Source organism: Alnus glutinosa, chromosome 1 (assembly GCF_958979055.1).
Source record: "Alnus glutinosa chromosome 1, dhAlnGlut1.1, whole genome shotgun sequence".
Lineage (NCBI taxonomy): Eukaryota > Viridiplantae > Streptophyta > Magnoliopsida > Fagales > Betulaceae > Alnus > Alnus glutinosa.
In genome coordinates, this window is record NC_084886.1 from 50,793,469 (window position 1) to 50,820,312 (window position 26,844).

Here is a 26,844-nt window from a genome sequence, read left to right on the forward strand (position 1 = left end):
GTGATTTTAAGAGGTACATAAATTTTTGGGAGACACAAGAGAAATATGAAGTGACAAGTAGCATTACTCAATTAGACGAGGATGTAAAGCAAGTTGGTGTTCAAATTGTTTAGGGTATGTTTGGTTTTCAATTTTTTTTTTTTTTTTTTTTTGTATTATATTTTACAACACATGAAATTTGTTATTTAAATAAATTCAGGATTGTTAAGCTATCAATCAAAGCAAGTGAATCTCACACGAATTCTTTTTTAAAAATGATCTAAATTATTAACAATTTGAACACCTATTTATTGTGAATACTAATCCATCTAAATTTTAGGAGTAATGTTATATACAAGACTTTTTATTCTTAAATGTCACGCGACTTTTAAAATTATTTTTAAATAAATATTTATTAATAATTTATTCTAAATTTAATGGTAATTATAAAAATTACATTATATTTAAGCGAAAAAAAAAATATAAATATCTTACCTATAACATTATTCAAATTTGGAGCCTTTGGTCTTTTTTTTTTTGGTCTACGCTTGACAGAAGGCATAGGATGGTTCACGTGTCATGTAAAAAATTGACTGCCATTATGTTATGTATTAAATTCGAGTCGTATCGAAACATGTGTATAAGACTATATAGGTTAGGTTAACCCTAACCCAGATAATTTTATTAAATTGGTCAGACTTCTCAACCTTAACATTTTAATTTCGTGTTAAGTTCGCGAATCGTGTCAAAATTGACAATCTTATTAAAGGGTGCATAACAAATTTATGTGAATTCAAATCCCGCATCACAGCACGCCTTATTTGACCTAAAGCAGTGGAAATTAAGGAGGAATATGACTGGATTTGAATCTTGTTTCATATGATGGAGTCCTTCACTTTTTTCTTCTTTTTCTTCATTTTTTCCACAATTTTTTTTTTTTTTGAAAGTAGGAATAAAGATTAACCAAAGAGTGAATTAATTACTAAAAGATTTATGTCAAACATAAGTCTTAGATAATATATGATCCAAGTTTACAGGTTCTTAGAATCGGAGAAAAAAGATGGAGGCTTCGTTTGTCTATGTTTTTTGAATAATATTTTTTGTTTTTTGGTTTTAAAAAAAAAGAGGGTAATTACCTTTTCCCCCATGAACTACCAAAAAATGCGCAATGCCCCCATGGACTACTAACTCGACCAAAATAGAACATTCAACTACCAAATACAACCATTTTCCCCCCTTCCGTCAGTTAGAGGGGTTAAAAGAAACAGTCAACGGGTCATGTGCCGTTTTACATGGAGGCATGTTGGAAGATGGTGGTAGTTCATGGGGGGAAAAGAGGAAGATGGTGGTAGTCTATAGGGGGAAAAGAGGAAGAAAATGAGGGTAAAATGGCGTGTGACGGTCATGTGACCCGTTGACCGTTTGTTTTAACCCCTTTGACTGACGGAAGGGGGGAAAATAGTTGTCTTTGATAGTTAAATGCTCTATTTTGGTCGAGTTGGTAGTTCATAAGAGCATCCCGCATTTTTTGGTAGTTCATGGGGGAAAAGGTAATTACCCAAAAAAAAAAAATTCAAACGTGAGATTAAGGTAAAAAACTTATTTTTGTATTTTTAAGAGTGTTTCGTATAGATATTTTTATTTTGAAAAATAAAAAAGTTTAACAAATATAATTTCTTAGGAAAATAAAAAAACAAAAATAGAAGAAAATAGAACAAGTGTGTAGTATATATACCCAATAAAACAGGCATTGAATTGCTTCTTATCTCTTAATTTATAGCTGTCATGGGTCAGAAGACTCAGAACCAGTTGGTTGTTGAATATAGATGACAGGAAATATTTGTTCGGGGATGTTTTTACCGTCTCTCAACTGGTTGTTTTAATTAAATTTTTTTTTTTTTTTTTTATCAAAAAGAGGCGGGCAGGGGACGGTAAAACGTCCCCTGCCAATCAGGCCTATATAGATGACAGGCCAGACAGCAGAATCGAACCAGCTATACAATCTGTGTGGGTTTTTTTTTTTTTTTTTGTTTTTTTCATTTTTCATTTGTTTATTTATTTTCCTTCAATATCCATCGTTTCCAACCGATAAGGAAAGAACATTGTAAAAAAGTAAGAAAAAGGAAAGGCTCTCTTCCTATTTGTGGATAGAATATTAGACTATAAACAAAGTGATAAGTGAAAGCTACATGCACTAATTAAAAAGGATCGTGACCTTAATTGTCACTTTCTCTTTCATCTCCATAAGATGCATTTAGATCTTCCCCACTTCAACTGAACTATGGAGGAATTGATCAATACAAACGTGAGGGTAAAATTGTTCAAAAGAAAAATATAAAAGGACAATTTTGCCCTCATGTTTGTTTTGACAAGCTTTTCTCCTGTTCACTTGAACTAGAGAAGATCCTTAACTCCCTTCCCTTTTTTTGTTTGAGGAAAGATCTCTATCCCTTTAAGATTGAGTTAATAATAACCAAAAATAAATAAAAGGATTTAATTTTAATTTCTTTTTTTTTTAACAAAAAATTTTATAACCAAGTCAATGTATTAGGTGGCATGGGTTTAACACAGCTAGTGTCGGTAGCTTCTCGAGGAGAGAGAAGCTCCTGATTTTTTTCCAGTTTAGAGAGGGGCTTTCTTTGAGGTTGTTTTTGCTGGGAGAGGGAGGCTTCACGTCTCCCTCTCCAGGTGGTGGTGGCTCCTAGGCTCCTAGCTTAGGGCTTTGGAACGTTTTTGTTTCCCTCATTTTTTTGTTTCGGTGAGGGGTTGATGTTTCTCCTAGCTTTGTGGGCTATGGTGAGTTTCTTTTTCTTTGGCTCAAGCAGAAGGTTCTACTCTCGTCTGGTCAGGTTGGGGGAGTGGCTGGTTTTTGTGTCGTCGGAGGAGTGTTGTTTGGCCGGTTATTTATTTATTTTTTATTTTTTTCAGATGTTTGAAGCCAGATCTATGCTCGTTTGCTGATTTCTGCTAGACACGCGCCCTTTGGCCGAGTTCTCTGTTGCCGTCCGCTCCTGCTGCCGGTTGCACAGGTCACGCCGGTCGCCGGAGTTCGGAGCGTGGCCTGCACGCCCCAGAGGGGTTTTTGCTATTTGGCGTGCGTAACTGTCATGCTCCACCATTTTTTGGTCTTGCACGGTGGGGAGGGGGTTTACGGCGGTTGTTCTTCGGCTGAGTGGTATTGGGGTCAGCTCGTGTTTCCCACGCGCCGCCGGTATTGGCGAAATCCGCATGTCTCTTCTGCTGGCTATGGGTTGTAGTATCTGTTTGTGTCTTCTGTTTCAGTCTACCTTTGTAATTTTTAGACATTTTAGGATTGTTTGATGGCTTTCATGCTAGATCTGTCTCTCTTTTTTGTGCTAAGTTGTACTTTATTGTTCAGAGGGGCTTAAAGTCTGTTCTTTGTAATGTTTATTTATTATTTGGGTAACTATTGTTTTTGTATATTCTGGATATTTTCACAGTCTACCTTTGGTAGCTGCTTTAAGTCTGGTTTTTCCTAACTTAGTGGGTGGAGTTTCTTTATCTCTGGTCACAAATGGCCTACGAGCAATGGTGTTTGCCTTCGGGCATGTATGAACTTCTCTTGTATTTGTATTGGCCTTTTGGTCAAGTGTAATCCCCTTTGGGGCTTATATTCAGTAATGAAGTTCTCTGTTTCAAAAAAAAAAAAAAAAGGTAGCATGGGTTTACTTTTAAATACGTATTTGGTTCAGTGTGCCAATGGCATAATTTTTTTTTATTTTTTTATTTTTTTTTATGATCATTTATAACTATATATATACTAAAATTTGAGAGGTAATTAAGTGTGCCAATGGCATAATTTTTTTTATTTTTTTTATTTTTTTATTTTTTTTTATGATCATTTATAACTATATATATACTAAAATTTGAGAGGTAATTAATTGTAAGAAACCATTTATAAGACTCACCTAAATATTAGATTATAAATTGAACCGTCGATTATAAAATACAAAATCCAAAAGAAGTATAGAAACATCATGAAATCTCTTAAAAAAATTGAGACCTTACCAATTACTATATACTGGGGTCTAATAACCAAAAAAAAAAAAAAAAAAAGATTTACTTCTAATTTTTTTTTTTTTTTTTAACAAATTTTGTTTATAACTAAAAGTCAATGTATTAGGTAGCATGCCTCATGGGTTTACTTTTGAATACGTATATGGTTTACTTATAATAGGATCACCAACTTTTTTTTCTTTCTCGGATCATAAGTGAAAATGATCTTGTAACCTTTTTTCTTATTCGATTAAAATAAAATAATAATAAAAATATGATCAAAAGTTAAGAAAAGACAATCGATATTGTGTCATCTTTGACGTGTAGTGGGACAATAATTAATAACAAAAGAAGAAAGCTTTCAAGTTTACTTTCTTTTTTTATAACAAAGTCAATGTATTAGGTAGCATGCATGCATGCATGGGTATATATTATGTCATGCTTAATTAATGCTTAATCTATTGGCTTTTGAGTTATGAAAATCTATGAATTCAACACAAACTAGACTCAATGCCTCGTGGATGAATCCTTATCGCCACATACCTTATCAAATCTCAACCATATATCAACTTATTTTAACTAAAAAAATATATTAACGCATAATTTAATTAATTATTACCCTTTCATGTAATAAGGACAAGTTCAAATTCAATTCCCTGAAAAGGGGTGTGAGGGTTGAGTACACGTGATCACAACAAAAATCCAATAAATTTCAGAATATATATATATATAATAAACACGTTCCAAGTAAATTATTAAATTATCTCTCTCAATTACTTGCCTCAATTAGTGATTAACAACCACCTTCCTGTTTGAAGTTGACATGGACAATTGGACATTCTCTCCCTTTCCGGGGATACTAAAAAAAGAAAAGAAAATGACAAATATTGTTATATATATATATATATATAGTTTATATAAAATATGAAATGTATAATTTTCTGTTTATTTCCCTTAACAGTCAAACACAGAGCTGTTTGTACATAGATTGATCAATTGGATTCATGAATTTTTAACAAAAAAAAAAGAAAAAAGAGAGAGAGAAAAAAGAAGATATAAATCAGAATTCTCTTACTTTGAAGCTTTTTCAAGAACCAAAAACATTGGCAAGAGAAACTAGAACCCTAACATGTCCCAATCCGAGCATTGGTCACCCTAGAATGAACTTGGACGCAAAAATTTCAATGGGACATACGTGTTCCTCCAACTTGGTTTGTACTAAGAGCACGTATCAATTTTATATATGAGCTGGATGAACTTCTTTCAACTCCGAGGAAGAAATTCTGTCATTAAAAAATATATAACCATTTTTATAGATTAAATTGAAGAAACTTCACCAAACCTAATTAAAAAGAAACTATGTCCCTGTAAAATAATATAATAAGTTATTGATTAGATAAGGATAATGGCATGCCAATTTTTTCAAGGAAAATATCTTGGAAAAAGCCATATGGGTCGGGCTTCTTTAGGCAGATAGTAGATATCCAAAAAGCCCATCCGAGCCCTTTTAAAAAGGTCCATTGAACCCAATGCGTCTATTCATTTTTCTGCTACTCATAAACCTGTCAATAGTTTCAAAGCTATTGGGATGCAAATGCATGGGTATTTTTCTGCTGCTCATAAACCTGTCAATAGTTTCAAAGCTATTGGGATGCAAATGCATGGGTATATATATATATATATATATATATATATATATATATATATACTTCCTCACCTCGCCATCTTTTGAGGAGATACGGGAGAACTTCACTTGAGGGTACTGAATTATTATTATTTTTTTTCTTTTTTCTTTTCTTAAGATATTTAAACTTTAAAAAGTCTCAAATTTGAGTATTCATTTTTCAAAACATCTCAATAACAGGTCCTCCGTTAGGATTTGCTGTTAAATCATGTTAAAATTTTAAAAATATCCATGTGTTTATTTTTTATTTTTTTAAAAAAATTTATAAATTTTTTCAAATATTCAGGTATAGGTATTTTTGTAAATTTCGTTAAATTCTAACCAACACCTAAATCCTAACAATTTTTTTTCCCTACAAAAAATATGAGTATTTTAAAAAATTTGGCAGGATTTAACAGTAAATTATAACGGAATACATGCTTATTGAGACGTTTTAAAAAAATAAATACCACAGTTTGAGACGTTTTAAAATTCAGATACCTTAAAATAAAAAAGGCGATAGTTCGATAGTAGAATTTATACCCTTAAAACTTAAGTGAAGTTCTCAAAAAATAAATAAATAAATAAATAAAACTTTTACGATAACAATCACAAGCCTAAAAAGACCCAACATTAAACACTACCTGCTGTGGCAACTCATATACTAATGACAACAGAACAAAGGAAAAACTCATCCCAAAATTTAAGTCTCACAGATAATCATTTGAACTGCCATCATCTAAAGCTTAATGTTAAGCAAACGCATTATCAATTCAGAAATCATTTTTCGAGCAGAAAAGATACATAACTCAGATTTTACCTGAAGCAGCTCATCACTAAAGAAGATCTTCCTAAAGGTAATTTGCTATAAAACATGATTAAATGATGTTAGGTTTTACCGTTTAACGTGTGTTGGCAAAAATTCATGTGTCAAACACATGACATTTGGATTGTAAATTTGTAGTGTTTAGTGTTGAATGAAGGATTAAATTCATGTAAAAGTCGGTTGAAGATCTTAAAAATTCAAGTTTATATAGTTGGAATAAAACGGCTATATCTTTTTGATTCTGATATCAATGAAGGTAAGTTTTGTGGCGTTAGAAAAATAATTTAAAAGGCTAGAATTTTGTATTTTATTTATTTATTTTTAAAATCAATTCTGATGTGTAATGAGTCAAAAAAAAAGTTGATAAACACACAATATAAAGTCAATTGGATGGTTTTTTTCAAACAAAATAGGATTTTAATGCCTACAACTATTCCACAATGTTGACGTGTCAGTTCTAACTAATTATTGAATTAGTCTTTGTTTAAAAAAAAAATAAAAATTATGACTATCATATCAACATTATGAGATGATTGTAGGAAAAAAAATGTATCAAATATATATATATATATATATATATATATATATATATATATATATATATATATATATAAAAGATTACTCTAAGTGAAAACGTATTGATTGATGTATAAGTTGAATTATTGCTAGCTTCTAATCATAATTTATGATGAATAATCACTTACTCAAAATAATATATCAACGAATAACTCAAAAAAAATTATTAATATAATTTTTATTTTTAACATCACGTCAAAAAATATATATTTTTTTCAAATTAAAAAAAAAAAAAACACATTAACAAACATAAAAAATTGGATTATACGTTTGTACAGTAGAAGCCAGTAACGGATTGACACATCATGGTAAAAGTGTGACATGATTCACACCAGATTACTAACCTGAAAACCTCTCTGGCTCTTTCTACCCTAAACCCTCTTCCTACCAAAACCCTCATCTCTCAATTGCTCTCTGTGAAACCACACACAGAGAATGGCACTCTCCAAACCCACCTTTCTCACCCACCTCAAAACCTTAGCCAAACCGCACCACCACCCACCACCAGCAGCCGCCTCCTTCATCTCCCTCCGCCGCTCCCTCTCATTCTCCTCCCCCGAAGAAGCTGCCGCCGAACGCCGCCGCCGCAAGCGCCGCCTGCGCATCGAACCCCCTCTCTCCTCCCTCAACCGCACCCAACAACAGCCCCCCAAACCCCAAAACTCTCAAATCCCACAAAACCCCAACTCACCAAAACTCCCCGAGCCCGTCTCGGCCCTCTCCGGCAACCGCCTCAATCTCCACAACCGCATTCTCAAGCTGGTCCGCGAGAATGACCTCGACGAGGCCTCGCTCTTCACGCGGCACTCCGTCTACTCCAATTGCCGCCCCACCATCTTCACCGTCAACTCCGTCCTCAATGCCCTCCTTCGCCAGTCCAAGTATGCTGACCTCCTCTCCCTCCACCGCTTCATCACCCAGGCTGGTATTGCCCCCAATATCATCACCTACAATCTCGTTTTCCAGACCTATCTCGATTGTCGAAAACCCGACACCGCCTTGGAACACTACCGCCAGTTCATCAACGACGCACCCATCAACCCCTCTCCGACGACTTTCCGGATTCTCATCAAAGGATTGGTGGATAATGGAAAGCTTGCCAAAGCCATGGAGTTGAAAGAGGAGGTTTTTGGGGTCAAAGGGTTTGCCGCAGACCCCATTATATACCATTATTTGATGAATGGGTGTGTGAGGAGTGGGGATTCAGATGGGGTTTTTGGGCTTTTTGAGGAGTTGAAGGAGAAAGTGGGAGGGTTTGTGGAGGATGGGGTGGTGTACGGTGGGTTGATGAAGGGGTATTTCATGAGGGGAATGGAGAAGGAGGCCATGGAGTGTTATGAGGAGGTTGTCGGGGTGGGTTCGAGGGTGAAGATGAGTGCTGTCGCGTATAATTCGGTGTTGGATGCTTTGAGCAAGAATGGGAAGTTCGATGAGGCCTTGAGGTTGTTTGATAGGATGATTCAGGAGCATAGCCTGCCGAGGCGGTTGGCAGTGAATTTGGGGAGTTTTAATGTGATGGTTGATGGGTATTGTGCACAAGGGAGGTTTAAGGATGCCATTGAGGTTTTTAGGAAGATGGGGGAGTATAGGTGTAGTCCGGATACTTTGTCGTTCAATAATTTGATCGAACAGTTGTGTAATAATGGAATGTTGGGTGAGGCCGAGGAGATGTGTAGGGAGATGGGTGAGAAGGGGGTGAATCCGGATGAGTTTACGTATGGGTTGTTGATGGATACTTGTTTTAAGGAGGATAGGGCTGATGATGCAGCTAGGTATTTTAGGAAGATGGTTGAGTCGGGGCTGAGGCCCAACTTGGCGGTTTATAATAGGTTGGTTGATGGGTTGGTTAAGGTGGGGAAGGTTGATGATGCAAAGTCATTTTTCGATCTGATGGTGAAGAAACTGAAGATGGATGTCGTGAGCTATGAGTTTATAATGAAGGCATTGAGTGAGGTTGGAAAGTTGGATGAGGTGCTCAATGTGGTTGATACAATGTTGGATGATGATGGGTTTGAGTTTAATGAGGAGTTGCAGGAGTTTGTCAAAGGGGAGTTGAGGAAGGAAGGGAGGGAGGAGGATTTGGGAAAGCTTATGGAGGAAAAGGAAAGGCAGAAGGCTGAAGCTAAGGCTAAGGAGGCTGAAGCAGCAGAAGCAGCCAAAATAAGTGCAAGAATTGCCATTTCTTCTTTACTTCCGTCCAAGTTGTTTGGTAATAAGGACGGTGACACAGAGTCTGCAGAGACCAATCAAACTGAGGCAGAGTCTGTTGAGGCCAATGGAAATGTTGTCGAGGCTTCTTCTGTGAATGAAGAAGGGCAAGCTGGTCAAGAAGGGAGCTCTGGTGAAACTGCTCCTGTGGATGCTGTTGGGGAATCGGCAGACGAAACAGTTACTGAAGGTGTGGGTTCAGATGGTATAGAGGCAAAAAGTGATGGTGCAAACTGAGCAGGTAAGAGCTTGAATGTGCAAATTCATTGGCGATGACTTGATGGGGGGAAATGATCGTCTTTTGTGTTCCCTTTCTTCATTGATGAAACACTTGAGATACGAACCTAATGTCATCTGCTACTGAAGTAAATTTATATATAACTAATATTGTTAGAAATGATGATGGTTTATTTACTTCATTAGTTTCTTTCAGCTTAGTGTTGGTGGATTTATGGTTTTGTAGATTTTTGAAATTGACACCTCCTTTGACTCTGTATCATAGCGTGTATCAAACTCAATTGTTGAAGCCGAGTACTACAGTTATGAAAAGAGGTGCTCTTTTCTTAAATCTGCCCTCGAACCCAGAGAGAGAATCTCGGAATTTTGTTGTTGAATATTCTAATGGGAACCCAGAGGAGTTCCCCCCATTAGACTCCACTGCAGATGCTATATATGTTGAAGCAAACACAAAAGGCAATGTAACAAAACAGGGTATTTGACACTTCAAAGCACACGGCTAAACCCTTATGTTTTTGTTTACATAGGACTGCAAAAACAAGCATTAGAACTCATTTTATTGTTGACATACCATTAAGTGTATAGATAGGAATACAGCAGTAGCATCGAGATGGCAATCGAAGCTGAGAACTAGTAGAGATGGTCATCTTGCAACTCCAAATGATGTGAGTATATCTACATTGCATGGAGAGGCATATTGCAACCAGATAGATATGATGTATATATTCTGGTAGTTGGACGTGGAGATCAGTATTATCAAGATGCTGCAAGATACATGGGGCTTAAAGTGGCAGGGTTAGGCTAAGCAGCAGTCATTACATTTGATAGAACCTGGGGTGCTTGCACCTCTTCATGCTAATGATACTGGTTGGTACTTGGCAACGCCGTCTGACTTCATCTACATTCACTTTTCTGTTCCATTGTGGCTGCTTGACACAACCTTAGTCATCAGTCAAAACATTCTTTTCTTTTGCAGTATCCGGTGTAGAGTGCTGGTCTTGTTCATTTACAGGCAGCCACAACTCATGGTCTTGATTTGCAAATTTGTGGCGACTTTGGTCAGAGTTTCCCCATTTTGTTGTGTCCGACTTCTGCACTAATGAAGTGACGAGAAAATCCCAACTTGTTTTGTACTTATCCTAAATATCCTTTACTTTTTGGGAATATATCTGCCGAGTACCTAAAATACAAATGAAAATGGCCAAATATTTTCAGATGACCCATATAATTTGTTACATACATAAGACATGCTCTTTTCAACATTCAACAGGTACTCCTCATCTCATGTTTGCATAATGCCTAGAGTATCTGTATCGGTCCTTAAGACTTGCGCTTTAATAACGTGGCTATCATTCTTACAATTAGTAGAGTGCGCTCCATGGCATCATATAAACGCACTTGGAGACAAGCAGGACACAACTCCAATACTTGGCGGGTCTGGTATCCATTCACAAGACAGCTACAACTTGTAATCTTTACTCTTAGTGATGTTATCAAGCAGGTGGTAAAGGAGGAAGAGGTTGCTTATTATACAATTGCAAGAAGCTGATACTTCCACAAGTCTTCAAAAACCTTTCATCCGTTACAACATACCAGAAAAATCGAATCAGTTACAACACACACACGTCCCAAAGATAAACATTCAAGATGCTTTCAAAATCATCTTTCTCAGCTACAAAGGTTCGGTATGCACACCCCAGCATCTGGATTTTGTTGTTCTTTCCATATCCTCCCAGTAACTCTCAGCTTCAGCTCCTTTCTATCCCCACCTGAGAAGAAGAGAGCCATGTTTCGTTGGATAATGAGACCATCATGGCTGTCCCTGACCTTTCGGTGACTATCTCGGATACTTCGTGGGGTACCCTCCCATATGAGTTTCCTACCATTTGCGCCAACCTCAAGGCTATAACTATAGTTCCGAGCCTCATTCTCATCGCCCATGAAACGGAGGAATGCCATGTAAACAGGGGCCATGCCGAGCTGGAAGGCTTCAAAATGAAGGCAGAAGTATTGACCAAAACAATGAAAGACCTGAAAAAAAAGAAGCAAAAGCAGCACAACCAGTATTAGAAGCACACTGAAAGAGCCTTTTTTTTTTTTTACATCTTATCATTAAAAAGCGCTAAGGGGTACAATCCTTATAGATCAGTATTGTTCAGTTTTTTTTCTTTTTCTTTTGATAATTTAGTTAAAAATAATTCTCTATCAAAACAAAACAAACTGTTAGCGGGCTGCGCTACTGTTGTCCAGTGACATGTTCAGGTTAGTATATTTAACAAAAGAGAGAGGTTCATGATCTAGCTTTTGGCCCCCACAATCCATTGATACATATAGGAACAAATACAATATTTTGGATTATGAACACCTCACCAGAGGACACTTGTCTGTTTCTCTCTAACACTCCCTCCCTCTTAACCTAGAGCTTATATATCATTTATTTATTTTTGATAAATAATTCAATCTCATTATCAAAGAGCAGAGGGGCACAACAACCTCAACACACAAGAAATATACAAGAGAACCCTCTTTTGAGGAGAAAAAGAAGAATATATCATGTAAGCCTAGCTTATAACACACGAACTCTTATCACAACTTTGTAAACACCCATATGTAGGCTGAAAATACTATCAAATTGGTTAAAAAAGAACCAGCTGAAAACAACACGAAACCGATCGTAAAACCACCAAATCGGTCAAAAACAAATTGAACTGGCCAAAAGACCACCAAAATCGGCAGAAACAAATGGAACCGGCCAAAATATCATCAAACCAGATGAAAAACAATATGAACCGACCAACATATCACCAAACTGGACGAAAACTAATCAGAATCGGCTAAAAAAAATCTGAATTGGCCAAAACATCACCAAACCGGCTGAAAACACAACAAAACATGTCGAAAAGGAACAAAATCGGCTGGCACCAGTCAAAACAACGTCAGTACCCGGTCAAAACAACACCGAAAAATACCAAATCGGCCAAAACAGCGCCGAAAACCTTCAAACGATCAAACATTGCTGGAACCCACCAAAATATTGCTGACAAACAACAAATCTGGCTGAAACTTGCTGGAAAACACCAACATCGGTTGAGATTCGCCGGAAAACACCAAAACTGGTCGAGATTCACCAAAAAAAAAATCAATGCCGGCCAAAATGTAGCTAGGAAACACAAACACCAGTCTGGGACATGATTCTGGGTCAACCCAATTACGGTTTGGGTTGATTCGATTTTAAGAATAAACCGGGTTATGGGCCAAGCCTGAGTTGACTTGACTATGCTGGGCTATGCTTAAGCCGGATCCGATATAATCGAATGAGCTTTGAACTTGGGCCAGACTCGAACTTGGGCTGGATCCGGGTTGGTTTGGACTCGGCCCAAGAATAAAACTTGGACAACATTATGCCGAATAAAGGATTAAACCAAACTGAGATTCTTATCCCGAACAGGGGTAACGTGCACTCACAGCCAAACATCCCTTCTCTGAAACACGTTGGAGATTCGTTGTTGGCAACTAAACGACACCAACCACCACCACAGGGACACGAACAGACACCACCGATGACTGCAACGGTGTCAGCAGACCACCACAACAATGACAACCCTAACCAACTGCCAGCCACCACCCAACCACCGTAGATTCACCAGCGTTGACAAACACTCACCATCGGCAACCACTAAAGGTTGGCTCGCTGCCTTTTAGACTATCATTAACCATAACCAAACAACACAACACACAGCTGGCAATCTGATAAGATAACTTTGAATTGAAAATTGATTGGGTCGGATTCTAATTAATCCTTCCTCATGATGGGCTATAATGTCCTTTGATATTTGGCCATACCTACAAACACGGCCAACCACCACTACAACACAAAAACGACTAATCAGAAACAACTGAAGGCCGCTATAACAACGACCACACATGGCCATACCACCACAGAACCAACCACCACATTGATGAGGTCGATGGAAACAACATCTCAACTATTACAGTGATGATGCTGTCATCGACCTCCAACCATGGGTATCAAGCCTTAACCTACAACACCGACAATGTTGTAAAAGAGGAGAAAACAAAGAAGACAGAGAAAAAAGAAAAAGAAAAAAAAAAGGGACTAAACAATAATTTAAACTCTAGAATCTTGCTCTTATACTATCTGAAAAAAAAAAAAAAATACTACCCAATGTCACTAATTTTATAGTCCTGCCAATCAATTTAATAAGCAGTCGTGAGTGAAAACCATGTCAAAGCCAAATCTATCCAATAATTAGAAAGCACTACAAACTTGGCATTTCGGATGATGTAATTATCACCAAAAAGATAATATCATACAGTATATAATTCCATAAATGGTCTAAATAGAAACCGCCAAAAAAACCATTACATTTCCTTTGGTCACAATATGGTTGTGGTCCAAAACTATGTGTTAGATTCTAATTTCATCCCCGAACTATTATTAATTGTTTCAATTAGTCCTTCAAGTTCTACAAATGTCTCAATGTTACCCTAATACATTACCATGACTTTTGCACTATTTGAGGACGTTCTGAGGCCATGCTGAAATGCATATGTGAATTTGTGTGTGTGTGTTGTGTAAATATCTGACTAGATCACATAGCCAAATCAATGAGCGCCTTTATAGTATGGAATATAGGTCCGTTGCAATCTGTAAAGATATATAAATTTGGCTCAAGCCATCATTTAAATACAAACACGGAGCCACATCACATATTGCTTATTATGTAAAATCCAACAAAAGAATCTAAATGCAATTATCACTTACTGTGAGCATCCAAGTGGCATTCTCTACTTCTCGGGGATTGGACTTCACATAGCGATGGTTGAATGTGCATCCTGTGTGCATGTCCACCTTGTGATCATCTCTCAGATGGGCAACCAGGAAAGGGATATCCCCAACAACAGAGCACTCTGATCCGGCATATGGACAATTATATGGTCTGAAATTACATATTGACTCATGCTTCAGCTTACTGTAGTATGGAAATATTTCTGGGCATCCCAAGGAGTAATACTTGCAGGGCAGTTCAAGCGACTCAGCCACCTTCTCCAAGGCTAAACACCTAATATCTCCAAGCTCTTGTCTACAAGTGGGGCACCGGTTGTGTACCCTTGTTTTACAGGTAGAACACAGTGTATGTCCATTGTGGCACTGCATAAAAGGTAATTTGTTATTTTTAAAAAGAGGAGCTCCCTCTAAGACCTACGAGCAATAAATCTCTCAGAAATCTACATTTTATAACACATTTATTGTCTCTCTCTCTCTCTCTCTCTCTCTCTCTCTCTCTCTCTCTCTCTCTCTTTTCTCTCTTTTTTTTACATCAACTAGTACATTCCAAACAAAATCATGAACATTTTATAATAGAGAACTTTGAGGAAAAAACTGATCTGCTTTTGATCATGGAATTAACATAGTTGGATATCAAGGGAAAGGGGAAAAAAAAAAAACTAAGAAGATATACAATGTCCAATAGTTCCATCTAACCAGCCAAAGCAAATTATATAGTGAAAAGTTTTGAAAAAAGAAGAAGAAAGATATAAGAATAAAAAATACATTGACCATTGCCTAGGTACATAGAAACACTCTAATTTATCAGCATTACTGCTTAGAAGAAATAATTATTGGAGAAAAACAAGCCATACTTCACAAATTAACTAGTGCCCACTGGCTGTATCACAACCTTGACCTTTCTTAAATTCTTAAATGATTATCCACAGAAGTTCTACGTGCTGCAGGGAAAGGACCTCTGAAACCCATTGAGTCATAGAAGTTCCAGATATAAATCGGCTGGCCAGTTTCCTTCTCACAAGTAAAAAATTATTTTCTTTTTTGAGAAAAGTACACACACCCCCCTCAAACTACCACCCCATTGTCAATGTCCCCCTAAACTACTAATTAAGTCAACGTCCCCCCCAAACTCCCAAAATTTGTCAATGTCCCCCTCCAAACTATTGAGTCAACACTCTATAATGCTTCTGCTTCTCTTTTCTTCCTCTCCCCAGCTTCTTCTCCTCTCTGGCTTGTTTCTCTTCTCTTCTTGGCTTATCTTCTCTTCTCTGCTTGGTCTCTTCTCTCTTTTCACTCTCTTTTCAATATCGTGTTTGTCCTGCATCACTATCTTGCTTTAACTAACAGTAATAAGAACAATCAAAGACTACTCAGACTGCTCAAAGAAAATTTCAACTGTGTCGTGTTCAAATTGTGCAGGCCAATGTATATCCCTGTATTACTCTACTGCAGAAATATTTTTAAGATTTTTTTTTCCTTTTCAATGGTAAGTTACACATGCACTTAATGTAACAAATGTGCTCTTTATTAATTAGTATGAATTCATTACAACTTTAATCAAATATTAGACATTTGATGCCATTATCATTAAAATATCAAATCTCCCCACTTCGGTATTCCTTTCTAATGCACAGCCATGCTAGCCAAATTTCTAGGTCAAATATCTCACAATCCACTTATTGATTCTACATAAATACTCTATAGTCTCCATCCCTCAACTCTCTAAATCACATAGAAGCTCTAGAAATGTGTTTTATGAACTACTGTGGCCTTTATCAGATGATCAAGGCACCAAATGACGAGCAAGATTTTAGGCGCTCCTTTTGTTGGAAAACCAGGCTAGCCTAAAAAGGAATATTATAGGGCAGGTAAGTAATATTGAGAAAAGTTTAATTCCTTAATTTATAATTATAAACATTCTCCTTTGAGCATATTCCATAACTAATTACAAGTTCTAAAATCAGACATTGTTTAAATCATCTGCTCCATTGATCCCTGAACAATCTATGGCTTAAGAGAAATGCTCGCCCAGAAAATTAAAACCCAACAACTATCCAAAATCCAATCGATCAACAATTCTATATCCAACAAATTCTTCAAAACTCATGTCCACAAATCTACCCAAACCCATTCTCCACTAATCAATCTCCAAAACACACTAAATCTTAAATATGCCAATCATTTTTTTTTTTTGAGAAGTAATAAGCCAATCTCTTTTTGATGAATCAATTTCTTCTTCTTCTTCTTCTTTTTTTTTTTTTTAGGCAAATATGCCAATCAATTTCTTTCAAACCCAATTCTCCAAATTCACTCGATCCCACCCCAGATCCCCATCAAATCCCACAAACATATCACAGCAAACAGTTTAACAACAACCAAAACAGAAACCCATATGCACAGAACACATACAAAACCACATAAAACTCCAAAACAATTAAGAACATGTCCTTTTCTAAAGAAAAAAGAAGCACATAGAGAAGACAAGAGACCTGATGGATTGGTGGGTACATGGAATTGGTGCAGACGGGGCACTCCAGCAACTCGTGGACGCTGGTGGCCGGTGCGATCGCCGTGGGACCCACAATGTTAACCCCATTAACGTTGTTGCCATTGCGAGGCTTGGAGGACATGAACTCGGAGTGGTGGTGAGGATGTGGATGAAGACCATGGTGCTGTTGCTGTTGCTGTTGTTGTTGGTGGTGGTGGATCTCATCCTCGTCCAAATCCGAGACTGAAACGCACTCTATGCTGTCCATGTCCATTCTCACCCACCAACCCCACAAACCCAGAAACACCCGCTAGAGATAAACCAAAATCAGACTCAAAATACCCCAAAAAGAGGGAAATGGTAATCACTGGCTCCTCTTCACTCGGTTTACCTTCTCTTCAAGAAAATTAAGGAAATTTAGAGGAAGAAGAAGGGAAAGCTAGAGAACGCGAAGATTGGGAAGGAGATGGATGGGATGGAATGGGCGGATGGATTCCGAGGAACCAAAACAACCCCCAATCTCTCTTCCTCACAAAGAAGAGGTTTTTTTTTTTGGATGAGTCACAAAGAGAAGGTTCTTTTCTTTCTTTGTTGGCCTTTTTATTGTTATTATTATTACTTTATTTTTTTATTAATTTTTTTTTTTTATTAATGTAAAAATTTTGGTTTTAGTTTTTTTTTTTTTTTCCTCTCCTCAGTGAGTTAGAAATTTGAGGGAAGTTGGATATATATAATCCCATGGTTGCTAATAAATTCTTGAATTATTTTTTTTTGTATGTTTTGAAATCACTATTTTTTTTCCCTGTAATTTTGTTTTTAAAAAATTGTCTCTATGGTCAATTAATTGCCTAAAAAGAATGATATTTATTTTATAGCAGAAAAAGGAGGAATTAAGTCCCAATTAGGTAAACTATATTCTCAAAACATATTTAAAAAATGTATTTTGATATTCATTCCAATTAAAAGTACCAAAAAAAAAAATGTTAGCTTGGTCGTGGTTGTGGTAAATAGACAATGACCACATACCAACTTCTAAATTCGTTCGTTATTTAGTGCTCCAACACATTTATGAATTGTGTTTGTGAAATTTAGCATATAATATTCAAAAAAAATCCTTATTTAATTTTTGAATTTCTGATTCCTTATTTAATTTTTACACTGACTTGGGCAATAATATATATATATATTTTTTCCTGGTAGGCAGCTTGAAAACCATAGGGTATTATTAGGGTCTATGATCGATCATCTATATTTGTCTTTGCCCGTTAACAGGAGTATAAGAAAAGATTTATCAAAAAAAAAAGAAAAAGAAAGAAGCTAAAGAAGAAAAAAAAAACAAAAGAGAATATAAGAAAGAAAATGGTTACAGATGGCAATAATTATGGAGGGTATATCTGATATATAGCACAACCAGTCAACCAGAGCAATGAATGATGCCAGATGGCTTTCTTCATTGTAGATGTATTGCCCGGATTAAATAACAATTTTTATATCCACCCTTTTCTCTTCACAAATAAAACTTTCATGATTATATTTTCTAAGATTTATTTATTTAAGGATAGAAACTTGTTCATGTAACATTGTTTTTATACTATCTTTTTATTGGCTATGCATGGAACATGCAAGTACAATTGCAAATGGCACAAATGATGAAAGTTCTTTGGGTCTATTTACAACTTTTTCTATGGCACATTTGGCCTGAATTGGACAGCTATTGTGAGAGAATTCATATGGGATTTAACTGTTCGGATAGGTGACCGGAGTTTAAAATTTATTTGGACAGCTGAGCCCCACATAAACTCTTTCACATTACACGTTCAAATTGAACTAATAGTTGTGAATCCCTATCCAGCTTGGCTTAGCATGCATGCAATTTCAGATTGCAATGATAAGATTAAGGTCTAACTTAAAAAAGGCATAATTAAGCTGACGTTTGTCCTTAAAGCGTGTGATTTTTATATGCATTTTTTTAAATTATATGCTTATTTAATTCTATTAAAAAAAGTATGTAAGAATAAGAAATTAGATTGAATTAATTTCTTTAAACTTAATTTAGAAGAAAACTTCGTCCCCAAAAAAAAAAGCCATAAAAAATAAGGCCATCACCCTCATGATTCTCACTAGGAAGAAATCACAACTAGTCCTCATTGTGCATTGCCCTTTGATTGAAAATGAAGTTAAAGGAGAGCTCTATTTCGAGAGGTGAGAGTTCAAATCTAAATTCTTTGCTTTCACTAAACTCACTACACTTGAAAACTTCACTAACCTGCCACGTAGATAATTGATAAAGGATGAGGGAAATTAAATCAACTCATAAAGGAAAGGACAAATAATTTCTTTCAAACTGATTTGAAAGAAGAATATAAAACTACCACTTGTTTTTATGAACATGGGAAAAACACGTTTTTTTTTTTTTTTTAATAATTCTATTAAAAAATTATATATTTTTCACGGATTTTTGTCCGGAAAGGAAATAAAACACAATTTGAGTGTCCAGTAGTCGTCACTATGGCGATGCATGAATAATTGCTCTATGGAACCTTAACTTTTAATCCACGATTTAGGTGTAAAATAATTTATTAGTATGCCAACATTCAGTCCAATCCACAATTTGTGAATTTTGTTTTTAATATAAATAATCAAAAATTCATTAAAAGGCGGAAATTCGCAACCCAATTACACACAAATAAAAAATTAAAAAAAAAAAAAATACAAAAGATGCACTTAATCAGAAAAAGAAAAAAGACAAAGGAAAATAAAAAAGTAAATAAATTCCGTAGATATGTTGTAATATTCTGTATGCATAAGCCAACGTTTTCAGCTATCAAATAGGCCAAGCAACTGCACAATGATACATCTGCAATTTCTGTTCATACTTCAGAAACCCTCAAAAAATCAGGGAAAAGAGGAAGTTTCTGTTTACATTGATGGGAGGTAAATTATATATTTATCAGATTCCCCCACTATTAGATCAAGCACTGCAGGCCATTGGAGCATTGTGCTATGTAGAACAATTGCAAATTATATACTTAACTAAATAAATGTATAACTTAATTATGTACAAAGGATGAGAGTACAAAATAAATTTCACCAGAGGTTACATGCTGGCAACAATACGAGGTTCTATTTCCGCCTCAGGTTCTCCCTCGGCCCGCTCCACAGTGGTCTGTAACACCAGTTCAAATCATTAGACACTCAAAAGTCAATGCATAATGTCATGTCTTAAGGCTAAGATGCATCCTGCTCTGAAGTTACACACCTCTAAATCCTTCACTTTTTGTTGTGAAAGATAACGATCCAATGCACCCTTGCTATAGAGGATCTTAGCTCCGCGTCCACGTCCCTCGGATCCAACAGCCTCTTCATCAACTACTACTGCATCTATTATATCATCACCTGTTCTAACATCTGGAATCTGCAAAAGATTCGATAACTAAAAGGCGCATCGTAGTCTGAAAGTGATAATTCCAAATGTTTTATGGAGCAATATGATGCATAGTGATAAAAGTAAGAAAAACTCCGAGAAATTTTACGTACCTCATACATAGCATCCATTAGTATGTTCTCCAATAATGACCGTAAGCCCCGCGCCCCGGTGTTCTTAGATATCGCTTTTCTAGCAATTAATCTCAAGGCATTTTTCGTTAAATGCAGCTTGACCTGAGAAGAGTATAATTCAAATCAATATAGCACTATATATCATAACATCTGCAGACCATGTAAACCTCTAACATTTGTGGAAACAGAGTGAGCAATAGATTCTGCAAGCCTAACATGCACAAGCAAGATAGTATTGAACGTGCAAGAAATCAACATTTTATTAGTTTGAAACGATCCATAAGAATAAAAACTTACACCATTCATTTGGAACATCTTTTTGTATTGTTTCCCTAGGGCATTTTTTGGCTCTGTAAGGACCTACAAAACGTTATTGCCAGAAGTTGAATTAATAATGTCGATATTTGTGCTGAATAAAAAGCCTTGAAAAGAATAGAATGCTGGCATTTGTCAGAAGTACATTTAAAAAGGACCAATGACATGAAACAAATAATTTCCCACCACATACACCCAATAAAAACAACAAGAAGAAATATTAAAAAAAATATGGCCAAATGCGTCAAAACTTAGTTCATGAAGACGCCTATAAAATAATTGTTAGCTCAGTGATTTTGTCAAGCTCTCTCTCGTCAATATCTCTACGTGATCCATAATCCTCTTTATAATACCATGAAAGACATAGAGGCACAAAAATAAGAATAGTTGTGTAAAAGCCATTGTCATACACAAAATTCCTTTCAGAAAAAGACAAACAAGATACAACGTATCACCTGCACAAGTTGGTTTTCAGTTAGAGCCGACAAACTGACAAGAATGGGAAACCGTCCAACAAATTCAGGTATTAAACCATACGAAATGAGGTCACTACTTTCAACCTGCCAACAAGAACACTTGCATTAGAATGCAAAAATCCAAAACTACTGCAAAACATTAGTTATGTGAACTAGCGTTTCTTGTTTAAGAAAAATTTTAATTAACAAAAAGAAGGCCATAAGCTGTTACTTGTTAATTGAAGTCGGGTGTGCACTTACAGTCTCCAATAAAGATGATGCAACAGCAGCATCTGTAACACCACCAGCCCTCATGTTGGCACGTACAGGAGCACCGAACCCAATAGAAGAATCTTGGCGCCTGGAATGGAAGAAAAACACTTCCAAGTCTTTTTTTTTTTAAAGAAAAAAAGGAAGTTACACAACTAATACCCCACAAATTTATCTCTATATTGACCAACCTTTCTGAGATTGTTTTCTCCAAGTCAATAAAGGCACCTCCACAGATGAAAAGAATGTCCTTTGTGTCGATCTGTGAAGATACGATAACAGCAAATATAATTAAAAATTGATTTTGTTTTCCTGATCTGCGAAAAGAATACTAGTGCATGTACCTGTATGTTTTCACCTCTAGGGTGCTTTCGAGCTCCCTTCTCAGGAACATTGACAACCTAGAACAGATGGAAGCCCATAGATCAGACTGTAAAGAAGTAAATATCCACACTACTAAATAAAAGTTTAGATAATTCTTGTAGTTAGTGTGTTCATCCATGACCAAGGGTTATAATATTCTATAAAGGGTTCTGAGGCTGCCTCAACAGTAACACATCATCTCCATCATGTCCAACCGGTAACTTACGAGGGACCAATAATTGACTTTCATCGCCAATTTACATAAAAAAGTGTGCTTACTGTTCCTTCCAGCATCTTTAGTAATGCCTGCTGAACACCCTCCCCAGATACATCTCTACTAATGTTAAGGCTCTCAGCCTGCAACGTAGAAAAAAGGGACAAAAACAAGTTATTTTCAAAAATAAAAAGAGGAGAGAGAATTGAGTTAAAAAAGAAAAGAAAGGGGAACCTTTTTGGTAATTTTGTCAACTTCATCTATGTAAACAATTCCCTGCTGGGCAGCTGCCACATTATAGTCAGCAGCCTGAAATATAAATGCACAAGTAAAAAACCTAAAATCACTAATCCACCATATGCATAGAAGTGCATATTAAGGGAAACAAAAGCTCATGCTTATATTTAAGGGAAACAAAAGACATTTCTTACATACTTCTAATTGATGAAATTGATATGACGTGTAAAATTCCTCAGATTAATACTATAAGTCAGAAAAACACCTCTATTAATGAATAAGTTTCTATTGCAGCACCCATATTTTTCCTCTCTTAACATAAGAGCATAGAGTTCAGCAGCAATGTCCGACCCGCAAGAGAGAGAAAAAGAGAGGCAGAAGTGATTGTCGAAGATGACATAGTCAGAATATTGGTTCGCTTAATACAAGGACATTATAACGACTGAGTAGAAGGTGAGGTACAAAATGAAGGCTGGAAAATTTGAATAAGGCAGAAAATGAAACATATATATTGGTAAGAACTGAGATAAAACTCAGCATATTTTAACAATACACTTGGAGTTTACAGTCTAAGATATTGATTCAAGATTTGTATTTCCATTACCAAACAGTTTAACACGTCCAATGCAGAAAGCACTATACAAGGTAATAAGTCATACAAGTGAATAAGGCATGACAACCACCCTGTACAAACTAATGACCCGTGGTCAAGCAGTAACCAGTTTTAAAGTATGGATGTATCTCAGTTGCAAACCAAATATTTCAATGCCTGGTTGCCCTGACATGATTGCCTACAGAAAACTGCTAAAACTGTACTTTTCTCTGACTATAAACCTCTGCCTCTGCCATAAAAACGAAACTCAATTTCCACTCACATTGAAATCTAAAACCAAAAGGCAATACAATCTTAGAAGTTCAGCTTGAAAATATCATCCACTACAAGATGAATGAGAAAAAGAGGGTAGCAAAGATCAGTCATATAATAAAGATGGTAAGTAGAAAAAAGCAATTCAAGAATAACATGCACATATGCCACTGAAGGGAAGTTGTGAGTGTTCAGAATATATTAGCGCTTCACAAAATTTATGATGCATATAAATAGAGTAGGCTTGTCAGAATTACCATCAGGAGTTTGTATAATATGGACTCCACATCTTCCCCGACATATCCTGCCTGCAAATAACAATATGAGATCATGGCCACACCAAAATCAAGACCCATTGCTATTTCTACTCAACTATGTATAACAGACAGCAACTAAACTTCATACCAAGAAAGCAAATCACTACCCATTAACTAAAAATTAACACATGTATGCATAAATTTGCTACAAACTAAATCTGTGACTGGTGTATCACCCTTCACGGCTTGGGTTGATGCTGTGTTGTAGCTAAGCTAGGCACCTGGGAAAAAAAGAAGAGAAGGGTAGCTAGTTGGTCTTTTTACACCAGTTGCAACCCTCTAATGGCATTCTGACCATTTTAATAAGGTCCGGGATGTCTTCCAACCGTAAAGTGGCCCAACCATCACGCGCAAATCACATGAATAGATTTCCTAAACCAGGTAATAGTTTGGGTTGGAAAAGATGTTGGGGGGTTGCAACAATTCTCTCAAATCAGGAGGTCAATCACCTAAATTGAAGCATTGGTGGGGAACATCACAAACCATGTGATAATTTGGATTGGAATAAATGCAGTCTTCCCGAAAGCAAAATAGCATTTATGCATTTGCAAAATTCTCAACAAAGAATAAATTGAGGGGTGATGATACCCAGTTACAAAACAACAAAGTGTCATCAACTTGCCTGAGTCAGTGTAGTTGCATCTGCAATAACAAAAGGAACATTCACAAACCGAGCCAAGGTTTTGGCAAGTAATGTCTTCCCTGTCCTTGAAATAGCATTTGAGAAGAATAAGTAGAGTAGTACCAACATGAACTAAAAAGCACTTAAATAGAAGGATTACAGTAAATTACCTGATCCTGTTGGTCCCATTAGAAGGATATTACTTTTCTCAAGTTCTACTCTATCATCATCCACTACATCTGCTTTCTTGTTACTTGATTCTCCTGCTGGCCTAACTTTCCAAATAGTAGTAACATGTTAGATATAGTAATATGTTAGATATGGTTAATTGTAGCGACCAGCAAAGAGCACACACAAGATTGCACACACTAACTCTATTTGCCTTGTAATCCAAAGGTATTCATGCAGCACTCCCACAGGGGGAGATCAAGCAATCAATTTCTAAAGCTCAGTATGACGGTGAGAGTGATACCCTCTTCCATAGCAATTCAATAGTTGCAAATGTGGCATAAATCATTTAATTCATTCCAGGCATATATACACCAATTTCATGAATGCATGCGAGGATTTAACTGTTACCCATGTGGCATAGAAACCATAAGCTGATGCACATTGAAGGTAAACATGAAGAAAAAAATAAATGAAAGGATGTAGATTCAGACAAGTTATATATATTGAAGGTATAATACTAACCACTTTTGAAGGGACTCATAATATATCCTCTTATAATGATTGTAAACAGACACAGCAAGCACCTGTATACAAGCAATAAAATTAGGAGAACTGTGAAAAAGATAAGTTCTGACTATTATCCAACATCTTCATTTTGAGCACACAAACAAGAGAAAAGAAACATAAGCTTCGAATCCAAGGTCAACAAACAACCATAAAGACACTATTACTAGCATAAACCAAGAGAGAGTGAATGCACTTCCTCTACTGGAAACCATAAAAAGCAGTACAAAACCAACTAAGTGTAAACAAAATTCACCTTCTTGGCCCTCTCCTGACCAATTACAAACGTATCAAGCCCCATACAAATCTCCTTCGGAGTCGGAAAAGTATTCCCCATATTGGACCCTCCCCAGCACCCATCCTTCGAATTCGACCCAATCCCACCACCGCCAGAGCCGGTGCTCGCATCGCCGCCACCGCCACCACGAACCGCATGCAAGCTCGAATTGCCCGTCCTTATCACCATTCCGTCCCCGGACCACACCTCCCGTGGGTCCCCATCGGAGCTCAACACAGTAGTACACCTACTGCTCAACTTTTCGCTCCAATTCTTATCAAAACCACAACTTTGAGCGTTTCTTCGATTATAATCGGAGAATTGAGTACCCTTTTCGATAAACTCGCCGCGTAAAGACACGGGTTTGAAGGAAGTGAAGTGGTAGGGGGTGTTTATGTAGAGATCATCCCACTTGGTACGGTGCGTACAGTGAGAGCTGGCCATGCGACCGTCGTGCATGTAGTTGAATACGAAGTAGCGGAACTGGGAAACCGTGAACGACGCCGTCTCCTTGGAGGATTTGGATCTGAGCGCGGCAGCCATGGGGGTGTGATAATTCTTTTTTTTCCCGGGACAGTGTGAAGGAAAGGAGGGAAATTTTTAGGCTGGGAAAATAAGAATCATGGGAATCATAGAGGGGTCCAAATGAGATATTTTCAGAGGGGTTTGAGAGAATCGGAGGCCAATTGAAATGGGCTCGTCAGAATTTGGGATTATCATGTATGGTTGGAGAACGGACGAAGAACATAGAAATTGTAAAGAAAGCAGAAAATATCTAATTACAGAAAAGAGTCGACGAGGTTTCGAGAAAATCTACTATGATAAAACGACATCGTCGGGATTAGCAAATGGGACCCATTTCAAAAATCTTTTTTGTTTCCCTTTCTTTGGCGACTTGTATAGAAGCCAAATCTTGGACCACAATAGTGTAGCTTAAAAATCCTGTTAGATACTTACAAAAAAAAAAAAAAAAAAAAAATCCTGTTAGGTAGAATTCTATTGAAGTGGTTTCTAAACGAATAATCAGATATTATCTTGGATTTTATTCAGAATGACTGAATTTTCTTCTTAATTCAAAATTGTTTTTTAACAAGAAAAATGCTTGACATTTCAATATATATTTTTTTCTTTAGAATTTGGTTCCAACCTGATGTGTCATAATCCTATGAGATTGTAGCACATTTTTCAAAATGATAGATCTCCTGGGATAGTGACACATCAGGTTGAAACCAAATTCTAGAAAAATGTATTTGAATGTCTAGCGTTCATCTTTTAACAATTATTCAAAAGCAATTGAACATATTTTTTTTTATTTTTTTGTGCTAATACTAGAACAATTGAACTAGCATGATTGAGCAATTTCAGCTGATCCGTTGTGCTATATTTAATTATTTATTACGGGACAAAGATTTCTTTCAAACTAGGTTAAAGAAGTTTTTTCAATCTAGTCTGAAAAAATGTCATGTGTCCCTTTACATGTGAAGATCACATATTTTTTTTAATTGCAAGGATAAAGTTGGAAGGAATTTTATTAAAAATACATTTGCTCTTCCGACTTTGCCCTTGCAATTAAGTATTTTTATAGACCAAGTTGGAGAAATTTGGAAGAAAACTTTGTAATTTCTTGCTACCCTGAGATTATTACATGTCAAAATTCTGACCAATTTCAATCATTCCCTATTACAAGAATTTTCCAACGATGCAGCATACTAATGAAAATTCAAAACATCCTGATTTTGATTGGATCCAAACTTTAATGCTAAGTCATGAAGAAAAATGCTTAGTGTGCTATAGTTTTTATTAAAACTCATT

General features: G+C 36.3%; 3 protein-coding genes across 4 annotated transcripts; 1 reads left to right on the forward strand and 2 right to left on the reverse strand.

Moving 5' to 3' along the window:
* Window positions 1–7,395: 7,395 nt before the first annotated feature.
* LOC133857278 (pentatricopeptide repeat-containing protein At3g49240, mitochondrial) lies at window positions 7,396–9,765 on the forward strand. The gene has a single exon (XM_062292484.1). The coding sequence runs from the start codon at window positions 7,497–7,499 to the stop codon at window positions 9,504–9,506; it is 2,010 nt and encodes a 669-aa protein (XP_062148468.1). The 5' UTR covers window positions 7,396–7,496; the 3' UTR covers window positions 9,507–9,765.
* Window positions 9,766–11,011: 1,246 nt separating this feature from the next.
* On the reverse strand, window positions 11,012–17,361 carry LOC133857286 (E3 ubiquitin-protein ligase SINAT5-like). The gene is made up of 3 exons (XM_062292496.1): window positions 16,806–17,361; window positions 14,293–14,679; window positions 11,012–11,537 (listed from the first exon to the last, which is right to left on the reverse strand). Exons 1-3 carry the CDS (start codon window positions 17,076–17,078, stop codon window positions 11,175–11,177), a joined length of 1,023 nt encoding a protein of 340 aa, XP_062148480.1. The 5' UTR covers window positions 17,079–17,361; the 3' UTR covers window positions 11,012–11,174.
* Window positions 17,362–19,560: 2,199 nt separating this feature from the next.
* Window positions 19,561–25,811, reverse strand: LOC133857295 (CLP protease regulatory subunit CLPX1, mitochondrial). Of its 2 annotated transcripts, none has more exons than XM_062292508.1 (15): window positions 25,012–25,811; window positions 24,714–24,775; window positions 24,191–24,291; window positions 24,017–24,100; window positions 23,339–23,385; window positions 22,214–22,288; window positions 22,045–22,122; window positions 21,747–21,803; window positions 21,594–21,664; window positions 21,394–21,493; window positions 21,133–21,237; window positions 20,660–20,722; window positions 20,342–20,464; window positions 20,064–20,219; window positions 19,561–19,970 (listed from the first exon to the last, which is right to left on the reverse strand). In XM_062292508.1, the coding sequence occupies exons 1-15, from the start codon at window positions 25,573–25,575 to the stop codon at window positions 19,902–19,904; spliced, it is 1,755 nt and encodes a 584-aa protein (XP_062148492.1). In that variant the 5' UTR covers window positions 25,576–25,811; the 3' UTR covers window positions 19,561–19,901. The 2 variants fall into 2 exon arrangements, with proteins under 2 accessions (XP_062148492.1, XP_062148500.1); XM_062292516.1 differs by having other exon boundaries at window positions 24,191–24,295; window positions 25,012–25,147.
* Between the last annotated feature and the right edge of the window lie 1,033 nt (window positions 25,812–26,844).